The sequence below is a fragment of the Lemur catta genome, chromosome 2, assembly GCF_020740605.2.
Source record: "Lemur catta isolate mLemCat1 chromosome 2, mLemCat1.pri, whole genome shotgun sequence".
In the NCBI taxonomy this organism is placed as follows: domain Eukaryota; kingdom Metazoa; phylum Chordata; class Mammalia; order Primates; family Lemuridae; genus Lemur; species Lemur catta.
Genome location: NC_059129.1, coordinates 99,416,950 through 99,442,369, shown reverse-complemented (window position 1 = coordinate 99,442,369; position 25,420 = coordinate 99,416,950). Strand labels below are relative to the sequence as shown.

The 25,420-nt window shown below is 41.5% G+C and overlaps 1 protein-coding gene across 3 annotated transcripts; it reads right to left on the bottom strand.

Moving 5' to 3' along the window:
* Positions 1 to 1,455: 1,455 nt before the first annotated feature.
* On the bottom strand, positions 1,456 to 23,850 carry PRDM1 (PR/SET domain 1). Of its 3 annotated transcripts, XM_045544101.1 has the most exons (7): positions 23,476 to 23,850; positions 21,634 to 21,881; positions 15,051 to 15,170; positions 11,487 to 11,739; positions 5,429 to 6,537; positions 4,848 to 4,976; positions 1,456 to 4,452 (listed from the first exon to the last, which is right to left on the bottom strand). In XM_045544101.1, exons 2-7 carry the CDS (start codon positions 21,814 to 21,816, stop codon positions 3,877 to 3,879), a joined length of 2,370 nt encoding a protein of 789 aa, XP_045400057.1. In that variant the 5' UTR covers positions 21,817 to 21,881; positions 23,476 to 23,850; the 3' UTR covers positions 1,456 to 3,876. The 3 variants fall into 3 exon arrangements, with proteins under 3 accessions (XP_045400057.1, XP_045400058.1, XP_045400059.1); XM_045544102.1 differs by lacking the exon at positions 23,476 to 23,850 and having other exon boundaries at positions 21,634 to 21,912; XM_045544103.1 differs by lacking the exons at positions 15,051 to 15,170; positions 21,634 to 21,881; positions 23,476 to 23,850 and adding an exon at positions 11,951 to 12,334.
* Between the last annotated feature and the right edge of the window lie 1,570 nt (positions 23,851 to 25,420).

The following is a 25,420-nucleotide window of genomic DNA, read 5'->3' as shown; positions in this document are numbered from 1 at the left end:
GCATCATTTCTGCACAGAGCTTTTAGTTTGTTAATGAAAAACCAGAAAAAGGTGACTTCTTGTCTTCCTCTGTCCTGCAAACAGCTTCATGAAGTCTCAGTCCAATAGTGTGGACTTTGCCCGGGTGGACTTGGACTTGGGCTCATTAGTGAATATTATCTTTCCATGTGATGTTTCATTAAACAGCCCAGTCCACAAATGTCCCCAACATATGCAACTCTCAAGAAAAAAAGACATTATTTGCCAAGTAAAGAACTATGATTTATGGTAGTTAACTGTTACACTCTAGACCTTATTAAGCTTTGTTTTGAAAAATTATTACCACAATGGTTCTGTAGAATTGAGGAGTATAACCAGCACCATTTGGCACGTTTATGACAATAGGGTTCTGGTTTTCTTAACTCCACAGTTACATGTTGGCAGCATTTCAAATTCTTGGCACAGATGTTTAAGTGAATTTAAAGAACATTAAAAACAAAACAAAACATCGGGTAGTTTTGCATCTCCAAATGTAAGGAGGAGCATTATTTTCTTAACATGCAGTTAGCATGGGCATGAAACCATAAACTTGGTAATGGATAGAATGGGAAGCATGAAAACCATTTGCAAAGGGCTTTTAGATTTTTTTCCCCCACTGAGGATGCTATCACTTTTCTAGAAGCACTTCTTACTCATATCCATCAAATGAGACTCAAATGTCTCTGTGCCTTTGCTCTGGAGACAAGTTAGTTTCTAGAGCATCAATGGATAAAACAAGTAGACTCATTCTCTGCACACGGGGCAGCATCACCATGCCACCATAATCCCTGGGTTTCACACTAACATTGCCAGGATTCTGGTAAAACAGCTTTCTGGAAATTTGTTTTAAATGCACAAGTTAAATTCCCAGTTTAACATGTGAAGGGGAAAAAATGGGACATAAGGTACTCCCTGTGGCCTGCTCAGTGTTAGCGTCTGAAGCAAAACTGACATCAGCAATGGGCAACGAGTTCTTGGACTCAGCTTTCCCGGGCTCCTTCCTCGTAGGAGGCAGAGTCTCCTCACACAATACTGGCACAAGCTAGGAAGGCATTTCTGGAATTAATCCAAGTCTTCCTTACCCCCTCACCACCCCATGCCCATCAGCAAAATAAAACAGTCCAACAAAAGCAAACAAATCTTCCCCCACTCACTGGCTAATGCTTGAAATGCCTTTCTTAGAGAACACTTTCATAGTTCAAATTAAAGAAAAATCTTACACTGTTATGAGACAACAGATGAATGGTGTTAGGTCCCTCACAAGCACAGTCCCGAGGGAGGCGGGGGACAGCAGGGCGTCATAGCTGGTGCTGCCGGCCACACAACAGGGGTGGGGGCGGGGGGGGGGCCGCAAATGATGTCCTGCTGGAAATCTGGCACCTCACGGGATGGACAAGATGCTGCTCACTGGCCCTTCACGCAAGACACTAGACAGCGTTGGTAAAGCATGAACATTTATATTTAATTTACATTTTGACAATTTGCACATAAATAACAATGTAAACCAGTATGTAAACATAAGATAGTTTGTTGTTCTAGCAAAGTAAAAAGCCAATAACTTTGGTCAGTTTTAACTTTGAGTAGAGGAAAAAAAATAAAACCACTGTTGATTGTGGGCTCAACATTCACATGTAAGAGGCTGAAAAGGGAAAGACAGACAGTGAGAGAAGCAAGAAGTCTTTATAAAAACTCTCCAGTACGGTGTACAAAAGCACAAACGGAGAAAAAGAACAGATGAGTAGTTGGGAATAAAAACTGGTGTCAGCGTTGATGGGATGCTTTGGTTTCCCTACAATTAAGGACTTATTATCAAACACTGATACCTAAAAAGTTGTCAGTCTCGCTAGTAACAGATCAGTAAGGCTCTCAGGTTTCCCTGGATGATTCGAATTTGTTCTCTTCTGCAGGTGATTATTAGTTGACATGAATAAAATGTCAAATACAGTTATAACATAGATTGAATCATGAGGCATCAGTATTTAGGAAGGAGAGAGAGGAAGAGAGCAAAGTTACAGTGGTAAAGGAATTAATAATGAGATTTTTATGTCTGTGACTTGGGTGTGACCACATAATCATCGTGTGGCAAAACAAAAATAAAGCTGTCTTAGATGGTCCTTAATAATAAAGAACAATGTATCTCTTTCTCCCTGGTTGTCATGTGATCCCCACCTTTGCACCAAGGTTTTAGGGTCTCTTACAAGAGGCGAGGAGTGCCCAAGCACACCGATGTGATGGTGAAGTCATCAAGTATTAAGCAAAGTCTCAGAAAAAAAATTTTTTTTTTTTGCCCTTAGGAAAAGTAGGTTCTTTTACATGGCTTGGCTCACAATTTAAGTGGTTATAAATATATTATATATACACATGGTATAGTGGTATAAATAGATTTATAAATATACATCATTCTTTGCTACACATTACACGCCAACATGTAATCTTTGGGCTAAGCAGAGTAAAAGATAGAATGACACGCAATCTATCTTTCCAGAGCACACTTACTTGGTTTCTCCTCTAGAGTAGCAAGTCATTAGGTAAGACATCATTTCCTGCACTACTGGACATACTCAATGAGGTAACTGTTGTTGAACAACTTTGCAATGCCCCTTCAACTTCAATTAAATTAACCAGAAAATGTAAAAACACAAATACTGAGGAAAATCCGAGTTTTACAGAAAAAAATACAATTGATGTGTCGGGGATAGGAATGTTCATTACCTGCTTTTACCCCAAGATGACCAGAATACCCGTTTTTTATTTTTAAAGTGTGGCCTGAGCTGATCTACCTCAAATCCTTCCTGGTAGAGCACCATGTTTGTGCAATTTTGACATTAAAAAAACAAAAACCAACAACAAAACAATACCCAGACTCAAGCCCCCAAACCTCACACATACAAAACCACCTGTGCTTTGGGAAAGGCTGGCACAGCGGTTTCAAACATGGCATTTTGTGTTCTTCACATTTTCAGATAATACATTGGGAAGCAAAAGTCATGTGGCCGCTCTGAATGGTCACAGGACTTTGGGGTTGGGTGGGAGGACCCTGCTCTTTTGGAGAGAGAGAGAGACAGGTTGGCAGAGCCTTCCTGTCACCTTTCTGGTAAAATTGTGGCTGGGGGAAAATATCAACTATCAACAGAAATATTCAGGATTCCTTTTCTAGTTTCTTCTACTCGTTATTATTGGGTAATTCTGCACACATACCCCCAAGTTACATACAATGCTGTTCAAATGATATGATCCTATGAATTAACACATCAACTGTCTAACTTTGGCAATACCAAAACCTGATTTTCAAACCATTATTATAGAGAAAGGTTGACTGGAGTCACATGTTTGTTTCCTAAATCTTAGGTACTTCAACAGATGGGCAGAAATTATCTACAAAGAATGGCCACAAGACAAAAATACAACAATTTATACTCAAATTACAAGGAATCTTTCCAGTCATTGTAAACTTTTTTTAATTATTGCTTTTTGAATGATAAATTGTATAATAAATTATGAAGGATTACCATTGAAAAAATAATTATGGCTAGGCAATAGTCTTAGTAATGGGAAGGCTATGCAAACATATCCACACAAATATTCAAAATACACAGGTTCAAATATATAGACATGGGTGTAAATAAGCATATATAATATGTATATATATATGTATATATATATATAGTCTTTGCCTCGTTCATGCCCTGAGATTTCAGTAACTTTGGAGTTCCTTCTTTAATTCCAGAGAGGTGAGGGGAAACCATTTGCTGTCAGGAGAGCTTTGCAGAACTGGAATTATGTACAAGTAATTTGCTACTGGCACCCTGACTCGCCAAGTCCTAACTTAAGAAACAAAACACTTGTTGTCTGAAAATCTTAAGGATCCATTGGTTCTACTGTTTCTTGTTTGACCTTTACAGGTACCAGAGGTAGTGGGTGGCTGGGAGGCAGCTTCGTGAGGGACAGGTCTGATGACTCATAAAGGCTACACCCCGAGGAGAGGAGTCCATTCCCCACGTTTCTTTGCAAAGAAACTTTTAGGCCAGTTTCTTCTTTCTCTTTTCTGACCACGGCCAGAATTTCTTTCTCTACCACAGAGGTTACACTGATGTCGTCCTCCACATCATCCAGCCGGTCAGCATTGTCGCTGATGTCAAACTTCTCGATTTCTTCATTAATTCGAGTCAGGTCCTCCAAGGGCAGCCCGGTGGCCGGGGCCACGGGGCAGTTCCCCTTCAGGTGGACCTTGAGGCTGCAGAGATGGATGTAGCTCTTGTGGCACTGGGCACACTTGTGGGGCCGCTCCCGGGTGTGGAGACGCTTGTGCAGTTTCAGGTGCACAAACTGGGTGAACTTGGCAGGGCACATCTTGCATTGGTAAGGTTTCTCTCCAGAGTGGAGTCGCAGGTGGGTCTTAAGATTGCTGGTGCTGCTGAATCGCTTGTGGCAGACCTACAGGGTTGGGGAGGGACAGGGCACAGAAGGGAGACAGGAAGACCAGAAGATTAAGAGTTGCTGACGGGTGGGACAGGCTTACAGGCCAATGCCCAGCAACCTGGGAGGCGAGGTGGCTCCTAAGGTGTGGTACTAAGCAAACCTCAGGGATGTGGGCTGCACATGAGGAGCTGTTTATTTCCCCCATCATCTTCCCACCCACTGGAACCTGGCTGTGTCATCATCTCTGCTTGTCAGCAGATGCAGAGTGCCGGGAAGGCCACAGTGCCATCAGCCCATGCCAAGGCTGAATTCTTGTGATGGTTTAAACTACAGGTTGTGTGACAAGGGAGGGCAACTCCACAGGCATTGTCTATACATGTCCAAAGTTCTACCCAGAAAATACTGCCCACCTGGCATTCGTGTGGCTTTTCTCCCGTGTGTACCAGGTAGTGTTTCTGGAGGTGGGCGAGCTGAGTAAAGCCCTTGTTGCAAGTCTGACATTTGAACGGCCGTTCTCCACTGTGCACTCGCAGGTGGACCTGGGAAGAAGCCACATATGTTAGCTCTGCTCTCATGTCAGCTCTGAGACCTAACGGTTCTGCTCAAAGATGCAGGTGTTTATGATGCAAACATCTTAAGGAAAGCATCAAGACAAAGTCTTAAACAGAATAAACAAACCCCAGTGTTTTCAGAATGTGTTGTTTTGCTTGAGCTAAAAGGACAAAAATCACAGGCTAGCAGGGACTTGAAACTGATCTTCTAGCCCAAACTCCACATTTTTATTTTTCAGAAGAAACTCGGGAGAGGGAAAGGAACTCACCCAAAGCCACAGAGCTAGATAGTGGCAAAAGCAAAGTAGAAGCCACACTTATTATTCCCAGCCTGGGTCTCATGCTGATGACAATGCAATTTATAACCCAAGGAAAGTGAGCTAAGTATAGGCATGCACAGATCCTAACAGACGACCGGACTGCTCTCCCCAGAGGCCTACCTTCAGATTGGAGAGCTGGCCAAAAGTCTTGGCGCAAACATTGCATTCATACTTAATCTTGCCATTCTGCTTCTTCAGTGGGTAGGGAAGCGTCTTGTAGCCCGTCATGTTTCTTTTGTTTTTAATGAGATTCATGGCTTCGTCGCTGCTGGGGGCTGCCATCACTGCTGAGGTAGCTTTGGGCTGCACCACGTGTTCTGCCGTGGCGGCTGTGCCCGCCGTGGGAGACCCGCTCGTGGGGCTGCAGGTCTTATCCTTCATGCTGGCAGCAGCCCCGGTAAGGGAAAAGGCACTGTGCGGCGCCGGGACAAGCACCTCCCTCGGATGCTCTGGCTGCAGCAACCTCCGGGCTCCATCCGAGGGCAGCGAACTTGGGAGAGCAGCTGGGTTGAGCATGGGGTGAGGCAGGCTGCCCCCTCCAAGGAGGTTACTGTAGACAGGGCACAGCCTCGGGAAGAGGCTGAAGTTGTTGATGCCATTCATGTTGCCCATCGTGCTCAGGCTGTTACAGTTCATGCCATAGGGGGGCAAAAGGAACTTGGGGTAGTGAGCATTGTAAGAGGGGATGAAAGCTGGCGGGAGGTGGGGCAGGGGTGCGTATCCGGGGTAGGAGCCCAAACCTTCCGGGCTGTAGGGCGTGTTCAAGTAAGTGTAGGCTTCCCGGTGATCTTGAGAGCCAGGAGCCACAGGGGACATCGTGTTCCCCGGGCTGCTGTGTGGGCTGGAGCTTTTTAGGCTTTGGTCAGGGCTGCTTCTTGCCGAGGGACTGGGAGTGGTGGAGGACGGGAGGGAGGGGTGAGTGATGTAAGTTGGTCTCTCCATCCCATAGGGCAGAGAAGCTTTCAAAAAGTCTTCAGGCAGAGGGGCCCGGATGGGATAAACAACCCGAGGGTAGAAGGGCATTTCAGGGCTCCCGTTTTTTCTAAAGTCATCCATGTCCTTTTCCAAAGTGAGGGGTGAAATGTTAGAAGAGTAGAAGTCCTTTCCTTTGGAGGTGTTGGAGTCCAATCTTAGGATTTCTTTCACACTGTGCTCTCTTTTTGGGACATTCTTTGGGCAAAGTTCATTTTTCTCAGTGCTCTGTTGCTTTGTGTTGCTCTGTGTTTCTGCTGAAATAAAGAAGAAAGGGCGATTACTCAGAAGGCTAGAGAGGACTGAAGCAAAGCGCCAACGTTGCTTGCACTTCTTGAGAAAACGTGGGCACCGGCTGGCAACATGAAGGCCAAGCATCCGGCCCTAACGCCCTCATTCTGGAGGGCTCTGGGCCGCTCGCTCAAAGGTGCTGCTCCGCTTCTTCCTCAGCCCAACAGGGCAATGGCAGCATCAACAGAACGAACAGCACCATTTGGAGGATTTTGTTTCCATCAGTACAGACTTTATGATAGAAAAGTGCTGTTCGAGCTGGAACAAGAGAGCTTCCATTAAAATGAGGTGGAAAATTACTGGGGTGGGGGAGTCTCATAGGTTAATAAAAGCTGTTCCGATGCTCACAGTTTACCTGAAGGAAATCAGCACACCCTGCAAAGGCAATGTGAAACACTAAGACTCATTTCAAGTATTAAACAGTCATCAATTTTCGCCTCGATTTTTGTTTAATACAAATTTGATGAAACCCTGTTCAAACTGCCTATGCCAAGGAGATTAGTGACAGGGACGCCCGCCCTGACCCACAATTTGCAGGCAGGCAGCTCGAGCATTCCACCACGGCTGTCTGGTCTAACCGGGCTCCCAGCAGTGCTGGCCCCTGGAATCACAAGGCGTGACAGTCACCTCTGCCAAACCACAACAGGTACTTCCTGAGCCAGTTCAATTACTAAGAGCACCAAAGAAAACAGAGGAAGCTCAGAGGAAAGCATTTATTCCCAAAGACGGCGTATTATTACTTGGTAAATGTACTATTTAGGAACAGCAGCAATGAGGACAGTTGCAGACTCTCTCTGCCACTGCCAGCCCTCCCTGCCAAACACACAGAACAAATGGTGCCTTTGGGAAAATACGGGTCTGAGCAGGGAAAACCGAAAACTCCCTGCTCAGCTTTGCCTGGAAACCAAAAGTAAAACACGTGACACTTAGTTTGAACTCTGGTTGTAGCAGAGCAATCGCCGGGAGCCAGGACACCTGCCTGGCAGTGGGCTGAAGGCATCAGCTGTGGGTGCGTGCAGGTGCCTCAGAGGCAGAGGAGCCCTCGGCCGGCATGAGGAGACCTGGCAGGTTCAGGGATCACGCTGAAGCCTTTGCACAAGTATCTGTCATCGTCTTAAAAAATGTCCCTGCTTGACTTAATGGAGAAGGAACTCCAGGCTTGCTATCTGATAGGTCTAGAAATGAACCCTGTGAAACTCCAGGGCTGAGCTCTTCAAATCCATTCTCAGGCTGACAGGCTTGAGGGATTCGATTCCAGGTTGAGAGGCCCTGAGAGAATGTTATCTCCTGCTGGCCGTTATCAGCGACTCTCCCGCCAGCCAGAAGGCCCAGAATAAACACAGGGAGCAACACTATCAGGGAAGATGCCGATCAGGGGGCAGTGATGGAAAGCTTGTTGAGGGAGAGGGATTTCTGAAGCCACTAAACCAAAATAAATATCTCCTTATCAGGCCAATATCAGTCTTTCAGTGAGGCCCAGCAGGCAGGAAGTTCAAATTGTCACTTTTGTTTTTTAAAGCTGAAATGGTAAAGGAAGAGAGAGACAACTTAGCTGGAAAAGCTGATAGGCAAGGCATCTCACAGCCACAGGAAGGAATTTTGTGAAGGATTTGGAAACATCCACACAGGCTCAAATTAATAATGACTGTTTAAAAAGATGCCACCCTAATAAAATAAAAATACAGGAACTTTACCCTCATAACTTTGTGCCCTTTTTATGTGGCAAATTACATCTAAGTCTCATCATTTTTCCAGTGACTTCAATACTCCCTTGGCTCTAAAATTCAACAAACTAAAGCTGCAAGCGTAAAAGTTTAAGTCCATCCACACACCGCCCCTCACACTTAGCCAAGTCAGTATTCCTCCCAAGCACCTTAATATAATTTGATTATTGTGCTGATATAAAGCTAATGATTAGGCCAACAAACAGTACGGTCAGAATTTTAAATTTTCTAAGCAAAATACTTAGCACGGTGCCCGGCGTGTATAGTAAATCCACAATACATGTTTGCCATCTCTAATGCCTTCAGAAAAATAGATTTACATCTTATTGTAAAAGGATATCCAGAGCGAAACAGAATCTCCCTAAGATGTTCTACATGTGGAATTTATAGAGTCTGTACACAGTAAAGGTACATTGTCAAAAACCATCCTTCGGCAGCTGAGTGATCAGTGGAGCTGGTGCGGTGTCGTTTCTGACTCTCCACCTCAGCAGCAACTTGAGTTAACATGAAAAAGAAAATCAAGATCTGTTTTTGTTCTTAAATCTTAAATGGCTGTAGGCGGACGGAGTCATTTCAAGAGTGAACTGCTTCTGAACGCTCTGAATGGCTTAATTATGCCGACTCACATTTTCGATCTATAATAAGAACCCCAAGACTACAAGAAAGAACCTAGAAGTTCTGCAGTAGGCAAAACAAAGTCTGTTTTCAACTGAAACTGAGAAAGCAGATTAACATTTAGAAGTCTATAATTTGGTCAACTGTTTTCTAGATGGGTTAGTTAGATAGATAGACAAAAAAAAAAATACCCCCAAAATTGGGAGGGGAAGGGTTTAACGTAATAGTTCTTTTACTCCTTGTTCTGGTTTGTTTTGTTTTTAGAAAAAGGCCATTTTGTGATTTCTGGCTACTTGCTTTTCTTTACTTCAGTTGCTTCAAATCCCTTCCTCTTAAAACTCTACCAGTTGAACCGTCACTGCCATTTAAGCCTTCACAGGTTCTGGCACAAACCTCTACTGTGCTTTAAGCACGGAAACCCACCAGAACTCATCTGCAGACACAATCTACCTACTGGGCCTGATGAAATGGTAGAAATTTTCCTGATCAGAGTCTCAGTCATCAGTTGCCATACCTAAGACAACTGGTTTCACAATCGGCAGCAGGAGTCTTGTTCTAATGTGACTGGTTATTGTAAACTCTCCTTTACTGAGACTATTGGACAATGAAAGGGTACGTGAACATGGTGAACCACGATTTAGAAAAAATGTTGCATAAATAAAACGGGATATTTGAGGGAGCAAAGGTGTCATTTCATAGTATACATGAAAGTTGCTTCTGAACACAAAGAGTAAACACTTGAAACTTTAAATACTGTGCAAAGCCTTTCCTTGGGGAATAAAAATGCCAGGCTTTTAAAACTTTCTTTGATTGGCATAGGGTGGGGGAAGCACGTGAAAAAGTTTCTTAGTGGTTAGTGCAAAGTCACTGGGGTGGGTCATCTCAAATGGACATACTGTTTAAAGAAAAACAAAAATCAAAGACTTTCTCTGAATCTGTGAGCGATTAAACTCAAAAAATGTAAGGAGATGCTCAAGAGGAAGTGGCTCACTATGCTGAGAAAAGTTAGAAAGGAGCAGTGTGTCTTCCCATGAGATGCCCTGCTGGAATGTAAGTTCCACAAAAATGTAACTATGCCTTTGTGTCTTTTACCACCAGGCCCTTAGCGCTGGGCCTGGCACATACAGATGCCAAAATAGCGAGTGCCTCCTGGGATGCTGGGCCCTAGGGACATGACAGAGAGTCTCAGGGAGTGCCAAAGAGACACTGGAAAGAACTGCCACCTTTGGTTGCGACCTGATTATACCCATATCATGCTCAAACTGGAAACCAGTTTGCTTCTGAACATTCCTTTTCCTGAAGTTCAAGGGTGCACTGTGTGTGTAAGGACCATGCACACAAACCATAAAAAAGGATCCAAGAGGGAGGTCCTGAAGCTTTTATAATCCCAGATTTTTTAGAAAACTGCAAATACAGTCTATTTCAAGTAAGGTGAACAGGGTAGTTAGATTATAAATGACTAAGGTAAGTACTTGCTTTGTTACTTGGTCCTAAATTTGAAGTCAAAATTCCAATTTATGTTAAAATTAATATTTATTCCAACTGTCTGAAGGGGGAAAATGTGAACTAAAACAATTTGGCTTATAACAATTTAGCTTCAGATAAAGCAAATGGACAACAGAGCAACAGTTGGTGAATCTAGATAAAGGGTAACTGGGAATTCTTTGTACTTTTCTTACAACGTTTCCTTGAAGTTTGAAATGATATCAAAACAAAAAGTTACAAAAATTTTAGCATTTAGTTTTAACTTTTAAATGAAAAGGAGCTAATTTTTAAAACTGCTATAAAATTGACCAGACTAACCAAGAACACACAACCATAGTCCCAACAGAGGTTAGAATTTCATGGTAATTCTTAAATCACTCATAGAGATCACTTAAGAATGACTAAAATGAAGCAGCCCTTTGCAGGGAGAGGTCACGACAGCATATTTAACCAAATTAAAAAAGTAAAAGCATCTAAACCTAAGGAACTGAGACTCTGTTAAGATAAAGTGATAGGTGGCTACTGTAATATGATCAGAAGATCAGTTAAGTAGTTTACCATAAGGAAGGAAGCTAAGATAGGAAATCTTTAGAGTTATTCATTTAGAGTAATATCTGAGAAATTATAACAAGAGTTTTTCTAGCAACAATCCCATAATGTTCCATATCACACCATAACTTTAGATTCAAATGCACATGTCTACAATATTTTAATGCACGTTCTAAGCAGCGAGAAAGTACCACAAACGAGGGGCTATGCTTTGCATACTCAGTATGTCTGGCCCAACCCCTATTATACTCTCAACCACGCCCTTTCAGATAAATTAGAAGTGGACATATATTTCTTCCTGTAACTTTCTGAATTAAATACTCAAAGTAGCTCTTAGTATATATATATATTTTATGATCAAGTTTCATAATAGAGAATGAGGATTGAAAAAAATGTTTTTCCTCTTCCTAGTCCCTAGTTTAAGCCTCCTACTTGGGCCAACAGATGATGAAGCCATATAATTAAACAACATGTTATTAGCTCATAGGGGCAGAACTGACATTACTGGCATTTTAGATTTTTTTATTCTGTAATCCACTTACTGAGACTCATCATTGTCAGCTCTCCGGGATAAGGGTAGTGAAGCCTTTCTGCAAAGTCCCGACAATACCACACAAGAAGTTCCTGGTTGGCAGGGATAGGCTTAATGGTGTAGAAATAGATGTTCATGCCGTTCTGACACGCAGCCAGGTTTTGCTCGCGGGCAGAGTGTGCTGGGTTCACATAGCGCATCCAGTTGCTTTTCTCCTCATTAAAGCCATCAATGAAGTGGTGAAGCTCCCCTCTGGAATAGATCTGTCCAAAAGAGAAGACAGGCATGTAAAAGGAAGTCAGCCCCAACGCAACGGAAAGCTTTCCCAGCACCTCTCAGAATAAACACCGCCTGTCCCGTGTGTGCTTTCTGATCCCCTACTGCCTAGTCAGCAAGAGAATCAGATCAGTTTAGCCAGAGTGGTCTTGAATCAGCAGAAGGGTGGAAACAGGTAAGGCACACTTTGTCAGTTACCTTTTCCATTTCAGCTTTATCGTCTTTTCACATTCGGGAAAAGTAACAGAAGAATGAAACACAAATTCTCATTTAAGGAGCTGCCTCAAACCGATCAAACCACCACAGAGTACTACTTTGGCTACAGCAGTGAATGGCAAGCGGGCGATGCTGCTAACTTCAGTTCCGATGATGATTACTTTTAGTGCTTTGAGTCACTGGGTAGAAGACCAAGGTGACTGACTACGTCAAACTGAGTCTCTCAACTTTTTCTACGGCCTCTGTACTTGCCATTTCCTACACCCCCGCCCAAGGCTTAAACTATGCAAACATCCTCCACCCCCAACCCTGTGAGTCCTACTGTAACACTTGTTCATATGAATACTTGGAACCTTGCCTTTTTGTGGAAACACTGGGTGGGGCAAAGGTGAACTTCACCTGCCATAACAAAGCGAACACCGGGACAGCAGCCAGAATCGACAGTCTACTGAGCAGTCACTTTTCCTCGTGATAAACATGTTCAGCCTTGTGCTTTTCTTTCAAGCCAAAGGAGGGAGGAGAGAGCCCTCTTATCTGTGAGGAGGTTGGCTAAAACACCACACTCAGAGCCACAGGCGTGTGCTTTTGGAAAAAGAACAGGAAGAAAGTATGTCCTTCCTTAAAGGCAACGCATAAGGAAGAATTCAAATTTGAAAATTGTCTTAGAGTCACACTACTTCTGCTTAACAGATGCATTCAGGCCACTTGGTCAAAAAGCAGAGTTAAGAAAGGAATAGGAAAAAATTAAAATGTATACTCTTTCTAGTAGAAACTACTAACCCCTTATCCTTCCACAGAAGTTTCTCTCTCCCTCTTTTAGGAGGCACCACCTTTTAAGAGCCTCAGATTTAAGACATTTCCTTACACATATACAACACCTGGTTATCTGAAACTTGTAGTCTCCAAGTAGGGCACTGTTTGTAGCAGAAATTTTGCTCTAACAAGACAGCAGGTTATTGCTTTATTCCTACTCACATGCTGACTATGTCAGTCTACAAATCGTTTCTGCATTTCGCTCAAACATTATCAGAAATAAAAAGGAACTCTGTCCCTTTAACACAGGCAGTAAACACCAGAATCACTTTCTTTTAAGAGTAACTTCCTGTAAATTGTGAAGGGGGAAATACATGTGGCTTCATCAAAGCAGCTTGTGAGAGCTTTTGCGGTGTGTTTTGTTAAGAGAAAATGGAACAAGGCTGGGTAAATTCTGCTATCAAGAGGGGTTTTCAAGTTTGTTTACTCTGATGTGCAAACTTCCAGGAACATGGGGTTCCATCGCTCTTGCACTCTTCGCTGGGGCGGAAACTGCTTTCTAAAGCTACGGGTATGTTGATTCCAGTCAGTCTTCCACGGACTACAATTTACTGTATCCTCATTTAAAAACAGAAATGTCGATGGCATGAAGTCACACACACATACACACACCCACAAGAAAATAAAATAATGCATACGTACAATGAACACTGTTCTCTACCACCTCACTGCATTTCCATATAATATCAAGAAGATAAAAAATGTGCTGACTCATAGTACAGTTACAAGAAACGTCACTGGTTTCTCAACTTGAACATCCCTTCTCCTCTTTGACTGTGTAATTTGCATGAAACTTTTTCTTTCCTCACAACAGATGTTCACATTCCTGCCAGCAAAATCAGGATGCTTTTAACAACATGTGGGAAGTTATCTCCTACAATATCCTTTGCATGTGAAGGAGTGATTCAAATAAATCCTCCCAAGGAAAGACTTTCAGTTACTTACGGTGAATCTTTAAATGAAACAGGGAACTGGGACAGTGAGGGGAGATTCTTAGGTGTTTCTTGCCTTTTTTCAAAATGACCATACATTAACGAGACTTATGCTGCATCATCTTAATTCAGACCTTTGACTGCAAGAATTATACACCTTTATAGCTCACTTCCAAGAAAAATTTATGGGCAATAAAGGCAAAAATACGCTTATGTTTTCTCCATTATAAGTCACATGGTGAATATATTTTAAGCATGAGCAAATATTAAATAAAAATTTTGAGAGCATGATTCTTAGTGAATCTATAACTGCTCTCTGCTTGGTAATAGTAAAATAGATTTCTAAAAGCACAAAACTTACTGGGTTAAAGAAATCGTTTCTTAGAAATAGCTTCTGAGTGATTCACCAGCAGAAGTCTTTTATGATACTTGTCCAAATGATATCAGTGTTTTAGGCAAAAAGACCAGCCGAAGCAAGCATAATACAATTTTTGTTGTTACCAGGCAGCTGTGTACATTTTATGTAAGTATGTGTTAAAATGCTTACTAAACTTAAGTAAGCACACCTTCATTTCCTGAGAAAACTGAATATCCCAGAGACACCTATGGGGAAGGGGAAAGCAGTCTGACTTTACTCTGTTCACTCTTTACTCAAGGATTCCATCTAATTAGCTCACCTCTGGGGTCCTGTCCAACCCTGATATTCCAAAGGAAATTGTACTGGCCAGAACTTTTGGCTGAATGTTACAGGAAAACTTATCATCTCACATGATTGTGAGCATTTTTCCTAATACTGTCAAACGTTGTAGTTTTCATAGCGCAGATGCATTTAAATAGGACTAGTCCTGTGGTCCTTGTCCATTCCCCAGCCCCATCTTCCACCCATCCTTCCCTAATGGCATTAACTTTCAAGATAATTAATTTGTGATAACTCTTCTGTTCAATTAAAGTTAACTCAGCAAGAAACCAAGAAGGGGTGAAATCTAAGGCTTGGTGACTCATTACTACTTCCTTGCAGAGAAATGTAAATGAACCTACCCTTGAAGCAAGCAGCAAACTGTTTCCTTTCATCACAAAGTTCTAATGAGTTGCTAAATCAAGATTCACATGTAGTCCATATCTCCATCACTAACCACCTACAGGCTGTATTTCCAGGGCCAAATATTTAACCAGTTTCATCACATTTGCTCAGAATTCCCTGTGTCCATGGGGACCCTGGACACTTGTGGGTGAGCCTCAGCATTTCTCAGCACAGGTAGAAAAAGGAAGTGACCCAACTCTTCTAGCTCCATTTTTTCCTAATACTTAATAAGTTTGGAAAAATTTTCTTTACTTACCCGCCAAAAGTATTTCCTGTTGGCATTCTTAGGAACTGTATCATTGGTGTAGATTTCACCTATTAGGGGTCCAAAACGTGTTCCCTTTGGTATGTATTCTTTACTCACCACTCCAATAACCTAAAGAGGGTACATCATATGAAACAATTACTTAAACTGTAAAAAGTTAACCAATCTTTTTATTTCAATGAATTGTCAAATGGTAATACAACCAATAATGATAAAATTTTGATATGGAGAACGTATTAATATTAATGGTGGCTACATACTTAACAACAAGCTTCACCTTAGGGGAGGACCATCTTTTAAAGTCTGAGATCATAAGCAAATTCTCAACCAAGCATTAAAATAATCTAGAGGGTCCTTTATTTTTATTAATCCTTTTTATGCTAGAAGCATAGAGAGGAAGATCATCCTGTTTAAGAATGAGAATAAGATACTGCAGAATTAGATAGTCAAGATTAGACCATTTCAGGCTGTTCCTAGTTTCCTATTTCTCATTTTTCCTTAAACCATAAACACAGTGTGCTTGAGGGGAATAAAACAGTTTTAACCTCAGAAACCAAAATAATGTTCTTTGGTTGTTCCACCGTGGCCTATGGAACCAGAAACCAAACGCATTATGTTTTTTTCATTCCAGATGAGGGTGGTTTTTTTTTTTTTTTTTTTTTTAAGAGCTTGTAAGTTCTCTTTAATAGAATAAAGATCTTTCAAGTAACTTTGTTCTTCTCTAGCATATTCTCCTCAACAGTGGTCAAAAGTCCTCCTTTGAAACAGCATTTATACTGAGGAGAGCTGCGGGTACTGATATCTGAGGAAATGACCTTTTCAGACTGGCTGCATCACACATTTTGACTTTTAGTGCCTTGCTAAAGAAGCACTCTAACTATGCCAGTTCATCTTTAATCAGAAATGTCTTTTTCTGAGGGGGTAAAATAATCACCAACCATGAATCAGGAAACAATTCATCACCATTCAAAAGAACTCCTCTGTGAGTTGTCCTTTACAATATTTTGCAGTTACAGTTTTGTTTGGGTTTTTATTCTCTAGCTTGCCCATTTTTATTTTCTTCTTGTTCAAAACAGCCTACAAAAAACTTACTGAATACCTTACTGAAATGGACCAAGGGGGAGAGAAGGGTAAACGATATTTCTTCTCCAGTTTTTATGATCCTTGGTGGCTCCTGTGCTCCTACCTGAAATGGTAGCCCCAAATATGTGAATCAATAAATGTTCACAGAGGAATCTAAGATTCTGGTTGTTATGTATACCAGTTCCTCATTAAATCTCACCAAGAATTTAAACCTCTGTTTAAATGGATATGGAATAAGCACATCTATACGGTTATGAAGACCAGTCTTTCACATGTAAATTTTTAATCTGCAAATTTTTTTTCTAAAACAATTTAGTATTCAATACACAAGTCAATGGAGCATACTCAGACTGAAAAGAGAAAAAAAGAAAATTTCCTACACCCAACATAAGTTGAAACAAGAGTGTTATTTTTGGTTCTTTATGAATTTCTGTCAGAGCTGAAAAAAGCAGATGTTCATTTCATCCTCCTCCTCTGCCTTCATTTACATCTATCTGTCCTTTTAATAACAGTTCATAATTTTTGGTATTTGTTGGCAGCACAACAATTGAGGACAGAGTATTTCAGAGCAGTCTTGAGATAAAAATACATACTTAAAGTTTAAGTAGACTTACTTATTCAGAGGCTCATTGTCTTGGACATATTATTTAACCTGATTAATTTGGAAGATTCATGGAATTGTATGGCATGCAAATCATTTGATAGTCCTATTTGAGTGATTATTCTATACTATTAAAATGACAGACAGGAAAAACAAATAATGCCATTTGTTGGTGAGCCAATAATTAGCAGTTGATATTTTCAACATATCCACTTTACAGCAGTAATTTTAAGAAAGGCACTCAACTGGTTCATCAACTTTGTTTTAAATTATAGTCTTTTGCAGACAGTGTCTTGGGAGTCAGAGCTAGATTACCAACAAGTAGCATTACATTGAGGTCATGGTTTTTCTTCCAAATTGCCATTCTTCTACAGAATGGGCCTCTTGGTTTTCAGCTATCAATCTTACACTAAAAAAAAACAACATTTTCTTGTGGCCGAAAAGAAGACACTAGAGTCTTGTTCCTACAAAGGAATTTAAGGAAGGCACAAGCTACCCAACACCTATGTGAGCACAACTATGGACCAGTAACTGGGAAGATACAAAGCAGTACTGGAAGCAGCTCTCGCCATCGCTAACCTTACAAATGCAATTCAACAAACAAGACATGAGAACAATTAAAAACAGGAGAATTTGTGGTGGATGAGAGGTCTATAAAAATCCTCAAGCCCCAGACAAATTAAAAGGGCCTCAATATTATATTATCTTTAGGAATGCGACAGAGCCCTAATATCTTAAATTCCTAATAGGTACAGAGCTATAGGGTCCATATAAACTCACACCTATAGATAATAAAGACACAAAATCATAGAATTTAAAATTTGGAAGGAGTCCTGTAGCTTGTAAACCATCTACACTCATTCCAAGTCCAGCACTCTAACATATAATAAACACCTTCATCTCAAATCCATGTCAGAGACATTATTCAAAGAGGACATAAAAGCTGAAACTCTAAGATGATAGTGCTTGTTAAGGTAACTTTGGAGAGGGTTGTTTTTAATGGGAAGTGGACAGTCAAGTCAGAGTTCTCCCTCTGGTACTGGAAAGCTGCAGATGTGGGATCTGAGCCAGCCCTGTCTCCCTGACCCATCGTGTACAACATGCTTAAACGTCATTTACAGAGGAGCCTGGCGTATGCCTTAAACTTCACAGTGCTAAAAAGACTAATAATGTATTCACCTAATTCAGGAAGGAAACTTCACTGGAACTGACCAGGGTCCTAAAGAATTACTGCTGGGGACAGGCCACTGTGTGCCTTCCATAAACCCATCAGCGAGAGGACTCTGGGCTTTCATACTTCCCTGCTTCATCTGCCCCCACGGGAGCTCTTCATGTGTGGTGCACATCCCTCTGCCACTTGGGCAGACCTGTCTCTGCCAGTGGCCTCAGTTACAAAACACACCCTGACATCCACAGCTTCCAGACAAAAAACAGGGCTTCTTTTCAATTTTATAAAACAAAGGTGACTTTACAAAGGTATGGGTTGAGTTGGGGTGCTGAATGAAATTCTGATAGCAAGGACAATATAGGTTTGGGTTTTTTTGTGTCTTGTTTTTTAAAAGAGCAAATCCCTTCTTTAGAGAATATACAAATACACACACACGCACACACACACAGAGCAGTGGGTATTAAGCAGAAACATTATTCAGGTCTAAATGTGGTCTGAGCAACCTCACCCCAAATTACATTAAGATCATTTTAATTACTAGCTATTTCTTTTCCCTCCCCAAATCCCACCCCATAAAAATGACTCATTTGATTAAAATTCTGTTTTGACTATAAGAATATTTGCAGTGAGAGGACTAGAACTCAGCAGTGGACCAAAACCTTCAGCCTGTAATTCACCCCATTTTTAAAAGGAGTGGAGTGAATGATGGTGTTTTTGGAATGTTTCCTCCTTCATTATGTTTATATTAAAGGAAACATAGTGATGCCTTGGTACATCATCTCCCAAATAAAAGACAGTATGAAGAGGGAATTGCATGTTATGGTGAGATACTTTTTACAGATGGCTTCAGTTAATAATGGACTTCAATCAAAGTGGACACTGAGGGAGTCCCCATGATCAGTCTGATGTTTATCAGCACACGACTTTGGCAGCCAGACTCAGAGCCACAGTGCCTCTGAGTGAGTGCAAGCAACCTCAGCTGAGGGCAGAAACGCTGCAGGCTACTGCTTCTAAAATATAAATGTTTAAATTGATTTTTCTGTAGTCAGGTAGTCATAAAAGATTATTTCAGGGGGACAGGGGAAAATCCCCATAAAAGAATAACCCTAAGTTTAAAAAGTTTTCAAAGTTTTGAATAGTATGTCTATATCTGGTTTTAGTTCTGGAAATAGGAAGTAAGAACAGCCTCATTAAAGGTGCAGAATGATTCTAAACCAAATCTAAAAATGAAGGTCAAGATCAGAAACGTAGTTTGTATGTTTTGTTTTTAAACCAAAAAGGTGCTGACACATAGCACAAATTCATAATGAAAAATGGTCTTGTTAAAAAAAAATTCCCCAGTATGTCAGCACAATAGTACATAATGTAACATCTTTTGCTATTTAAATGAAAACATTTAAAGAAGGGCAAGATAAATCAGTCAGATAAAAACTACATTTAGAAAGGCTTTTTTCCTATTTCAACGGCTCATGGAACAAAGAACTAACTGAATAATGATAATGTAAACATTTCGTCAATGCTCAATGTTTCTGCCCTAGAATTGGTTTGCGGCTATCATGCCTTCATGGCTCAATTCCACCATCCTCTTTCACCACCTAAAGGGAGCTGTCCTTTCCCAAAGTCCAAAAACAAAGGAGAGAGAAACAGAAAAATAGGCATAAATTCTAGAGTAAGCTTAAGACAGTATTACATTCAAATTTATTTCCTGGTTGCTTGTATGATTAGAAACCAAAGAGTATCCCCTATTCAAGTGTTTTAGTTAAATAAAGTATGGATACAGAGGATAAGAGAAACCTGACTTTCTACGTTAATTTTGAAGAAGACCCTCTTTAGGACCACATGCACTGCCTATTTTTTGGTTGCTTAACGTACCGAAATAAGAAGTTATATGCTCAAAGGGGGAAAAAAATAGCTTAACAAAGGATCGGTCTGAAATATGTTAAGATGATAAATAAAACCACAGTGACACCAAGAGGGGCCAGTGTAGCATAATCTAGAAGTACTTGCTGGAGAAGTTAGAAGAACTTTGCTCCAAGTCCCGGGCCTGGTTTTACCCATATGCCTTTGGGTAAGTGACTATCTTTCTGAACCTTGAACTAAATGATCTAAGAGCATTACTTGACTTAGCTATGATTTTAACTAGAATGACAGAAATTGAAAAACTCAAGGTTAAGAGCTGAACTGAGGATAGAACATTATAGAATTAAAAGGCAAAGATGACCCACAGAATGGAGATCTTTATTTGAGTCCCAAAGGACTGGACAGGGCAATGTGGCACAAATGAACCTTGGGAACTGACCAGTCAAATTTGACATGGTCAAATCTGATATGGCAAAAAACCACACTACACCTTTTAAAGCCACAGCCAAACCTTAAATACCCAAACAAATCCTACATTGATTCCAAAGGCCACATTTTAAGAGACTTTCTATTGAGAAGAACATTATTTTCAGGAAGAGTTATAATTAAGGCCAACCTCTGAGGTTAGAGTTTTTGGTACTGTTCACGCACAACTACAATTTAAATTTTGCTTTTTATAAAATCTGCCTCCATTCTCCCAGCAGTGGAAAAAAAAAAAAAAAGATTGAGCAGAGTTGCTCTATTTAATTTTAGACAGCTGTGTCTCCCCCTTACCAAAAACATTGGACTCAGACACACAAACAGGAAAGAGACAAAGTGTTTCCCAAACAGGCTCCCAGATTCCTTCAAATACTGTTCCTTAGGGAAAGGGGAAAGTGATTTGACATGGCTGTAATGAATAGTCCCAGTAGCAAATTCTAGATTCCTACAGCAAATGATTGCCTTTTCACTATTTTCTGAAGGCAGTAATAGAATTGACAGCGCTCTGTGGGAATGGTGGTGGTAGAAAGTCCGCTGAGGGCTTCATTCAACTCAACCCAGCAATAGACTAGTGAGAGCAACTGCAGTAGCCAAATTCTCAAAACAAGAGGTGGTTCTGCAAGTTATTTCACAGCTAAACATCACGCCTAGCTATAATCTTTATATAAAAGGGTAAACACAAATCAGTTGCTCATTCCAAGTTTGGCTTTTCAGCCCCTTTGAAACAACAAAGAGTGTACCCACTTCAGAGACCAGTGAGGAATCGGCCTGCCAGCCCAGCCAGAGCAAAGGAGCTGCCTCAGATAAACAGTGGTTAGCTCTGAAGTCATCCGGGCAGAGGACACTTTAACATGACCCTCTTCTCAGTTTATATACCAGCACTTCAGTTCATAAACACGTCAAGGTTTTGAGAATAATTTTAGAAACCCAGCTAATAAAGCTGGCTCGTTAAAAAGAATAAAGCCATCTAATTACCGAAGGGAGACAAAAGAAACATTAAAAACTTTTTTTCTAAGAAAAAGTTTTCTCCCTCAAAAGATATTGTAAAACAGCGAGACCAAGGCCACCGGGTCCAGAGCCTTCTCAAAGCTCTCTGACAATTTTACCCACCCCATGCTGCAAGCCAGCTTTTCTAAGACATGTCAATTTGCCAAAAGATTTAACTGTTTACTAATTAGTATGAAACAGTTGAAGGCTGGAGGAAATGAGAAGGGACTGACTTAGGGAAAGAGAAAGCCAGGAGAGAAGAGAATGGAGAGATCAATTATTTACTGATACTTACAGATTCCCAGAGATTCTCAGAGATTTGGGAGGCCTCATGGGCAAGTAGGGAGATTTGGCGCCAGGTGCCAATCTTTGTCAGCAATAAACCAGAGGCTTACCTCTTTGTTGTTTGTGGCATATTTGAAAAGCAGATTCCTTGGTAAGGATGCCTCTGCCTGAACTGAAGTCCCTCCATCAATGCCGGAATCCCAGGGGTGGTCGTTCACAATGTATGTACACTTCTCTTCAAACTCGGCCTCTGTCCACAGAGTCATATCTGCATCCTCCATGTCCATTTTCATGGTCCCCTCCGTCTCCTCTGTCAATCCTTGAAACCTCACAGCACTGGAGCTACACTGGGGGCAGCCTGGAACAGAAGGGAAAGGCCTTTAATCCCCATTGTCCTGCCGTTCCTGCGGCTCCCTCCGAGAGGCTATGACTAATACAGTAGTCTGAAGACTTTAAAAGCAGATGCAGAGTGCTTGGTACAGTTGAGTAAGAGCCAAAAAGCCGTATAAATAAATTGCCTTGAATAAGCAAAGTTTTTAAATGCTACTTAGTCCAAAAAAAAAAAAATGTGGCAACCTCACTGGGGGGAAAAGAAAAAAGAAGCACCTCTGAACAATTCCTGGCTTTACCTCTCACGGCAGAAAAATGTTGTGGGCAAACAGTACTGTGTCCCAGAACGCCTGGGGTCATGGCCGTCAGACCCTCAGCACCGTGGAAAAGCTGCCTCAGAAAAGTGTCACAAACAAGGAGAGGAAGAGGAAGGAGCTCTGTCTGCCTCTGAATGAAGCTAAAAATGGAAAGCGCGTGTGGTGCAGGAGCGGAACCCAGCCTGCCTTTTCCAAATGGGGAAGACTGAACTTTCCCACCAGCTCCCAACGCAAAACAACTTTCAAAACAACTGCCTCCCCCCTCTGCTGCATGCTCTCTTTCATCCTCTCACATGTATGACTGAAAAGAGCTGCATCCTGCCAGCATCTGAGCTACAGCCTTTCAGAGATCATTTGGACCACAGGAAAGGAGGAAAAATGGGTGAAGGGGAAAACAGGGTGCCCTTTCTTTTGACTTGTGGGCACCTCACACCAAATTGAAAAAGCAAAAACAAAACATAAAACTGTTCAATAAAATTCCCTGGAGAGAATTCCTTTAGGAGCCCTCAGCTACAAATAGCACTTTCCATTTAAATCTGAAAGTATACGAATTCCCAGAAGTCACTGATGTATCACAGTTTACTGTAACTAAAGTTGTAGCAAATATAGAAGACTCAGAGGATAAACTCTGCTTCCACTTGCACATAGAGAAGGATATCCCAGAAAATTCTCCTTCACACTCAGAAAAAGTGTTTTCCAAAGGCAAAAGGGAAACCACTTTTGCAATGTTTCCCCAAGTAGACATGTTTGATAAAAATTAGGGGTATAGGTATCATTTCCATGTAAGAACGTGTACTTGTTAAAATGTAAACAACACTCCGTGGAAGTCCTTCAAGATAGCTTTCACATTCTCCCACTTCTCTAAATATGATGCTCTTTTGTAAAAAAGGTCGGATGCAAAGTTGTCTTTCTCCCAGTTATGATTTAAATAAACTTGCTTATTTTTATTAAGTTCCAGCATGTAGAGTCATGATGCCAAATACATGTCAAAATAAAATAAAATTGAAAACTTAAGTCAAGCCGGAATAGTTACTTTGATGGATGTGAGCAGTAACCACCACTGAAATTTCAATGAATTGACAATTATGTCTAGAACTGAAAGGGTTAATGATTCATAAGGAAAAAGTCTTTATAAATGTTTGACAGTACCAAAAGCACTTTACTAAAGCAGAAGCATTTCTGGTTTCTACTGCCACCACGTTAGCAAAAAAAAAAAAAAAAGAAAGAAAGAAAAAAGAAAGGAGAAAAAGAAGAAAAGAAAAGAAAGTTTTCAGACCAATTTCAGAATAAAATCAAGTTCCTTACCAAGGTCGTACCCACACGTTTTTCCAAGCAAATATCCAACATCTGAAACAAGTCTCGCTCATCTCTACCCAGTGCCCATGCTCCCCGCGTCCCCAGGCCGGGCTGAGCCGCACTGACGCGCCCCTCGGCGGTCCCTGCTTCCCCGCGGACTCCCGCCCGGGCGCCGCGTCCGGCTCTCCGCGGACAGGTGCCGCGCGCTGCTCTTGCCTCTCCGCAACACTGGAGGGCCGAGTGTCACGGCAGCACTTACCAGACCGCGGCTTTTTTCCCCTCCCTGAAGATTTCATTAGCCACTCAGCCGCCTGAAGTGGGGGCGTGGCGTGGCCACACCTGCGAGCCGGGTTCAGGGCTTTCCCCCAGATCGCGAGCGGCCGAGAGAGCTTCCTCTCTTCGCCTGTGAATTTCAACATTTACTTGGAATCTTCTCACTTCCCTCGGACGGCGCTCACCCTCAGCGTCTACTTGGGCTGTATTGTATTCTACATACTCCAGATCGCCCTCCTCCCTGACGGCGGCAGAATCAGGGGGCGCACATTCCTTCAACGAAGGAAACTTGAAATTCCCTAAACACTTTGTAGTTTCTCAGCTCAAAGCCCCAGTTACGGAATACACAGAACTTACTTGAAAAGAGCACGTTAAATTGCTTTTGCATCTAATGGAATACAATGGAGCTGTCTAGTCCACAAGCTATGGCGTATGAAATACACGGTTCCCCCCAAAATGGGTAAGATTACATTTCTCCTGCTAACTGAAATATATTCAAATTTGGCAGAACTTTCCTCTTTCAACTATTTAGTAAACAGGGAAATAGAAAAAAGTTATAATCCTACAGATTAATTTTTGTTTTCCTTTCCTCTCCTCCCAAAGCCCACAGGCAAACTTCCCTGGAGTGTAAGTAAAATGTAGAGCACTAATCGCTTCACAGTTAAGGGGAATATTGAATTGATCACTGCAAGTGGACAGCAGTCGGAGGCAGTAATTAGTGGGGCTCATTCTGAGCCTGGGCTGGCTTTTCCTCCAGCCCCAGTCAGTCCTCTGTTGAAGGAAGGACATCCTGTGATGATGGCATACAATGTCCTGTTTGTTTATTATTAAGAGCGTGGACCTTGCATTCCTGCTTCTCATTACAAAACAAACCAGATGCTTTACTTCCTTCAATGGTCTTGTGCCTTCAGCAAGGAGTCCTTTAATTCAGAGAAACAATGATGCAAAGGGTCCGTTTATAGCAAACACCCCATTTCAATTACTTTTAGATAGCTGAAATACAAGTCTTCCACTTTTCCTGCTTGCCTCATCATAGGTAGTTTTTTTTTTTCCATCTCTCCTTAGACCTTAGCCTCAACGTCTTTTCTAACATTTTAAATACGAGTGTGCATACACACACCCCCACACACTCCCACATACACACACCCAGTCTCAACCTAATGATACCAACTTAGTCATACAATGAAATGGACATTTGAATATTTGTTTACAAGAAGAAATGAAACAAAGCAAAACAAAAGCCCAACTCAATCCTAAAACTGTTTGTTTATATTTAAAATGTCTTTTCTCTCTTTTAGAAAATTTCTAGAATCTTTTTTTGGGGGGAGGGGAGGAAACAGTTTTTGTGTCTAAAGTCCTTCTACACTCTCTGTAGTACAGAACAAAAAAATTCCCACTAGGGGACATAAGTAGCACATACTCCCTGCTTGCTGCATGGTCCACCTGTTATTGCTATGTTATGCCAGAGGGGATGCTAGCACCAAGAGGAAACAGGACTTTTAGAAGGCAGATATACTAGGGGTATAAAACTGAATGAACAATTCCTAAGAGTTCTCAGAAAGCTCCAAGATGATAATTAAATAAGAGAAATCTAGCCTTCTCAAGAGGGTTTATTAACTGATGCTGAGTCAGCGCCACAATGGACAGAAAAACAATGTAGTCATACTGAAGGCTGGCCTGC

Excerpts from the sequence above, each read along its gene's own strand:
- PRDM1 (XM_045544101.1), bottom strand. The coding sequence starts at position 21,816 with ATGAAAATGGACATGGAGGATGCAGATATGACTCTGTGGACAGAGGCC. Across the intron at positions 15,171-21,633 it reads ATGCCACAAACAACAAAGAG|GTTATTGGAGTGGTGAGTAA; the intron begins GTAAGCCTCTGG and ends TACCCTCTTTAG. Across the intron at positions 6,538-11,486 it reads GCTGACAATGATGAGTCTCA|CAGAAACACAGAGCAACACA; the intron begins GTAAGTGGATTA and ends TCTTTATTTCAG.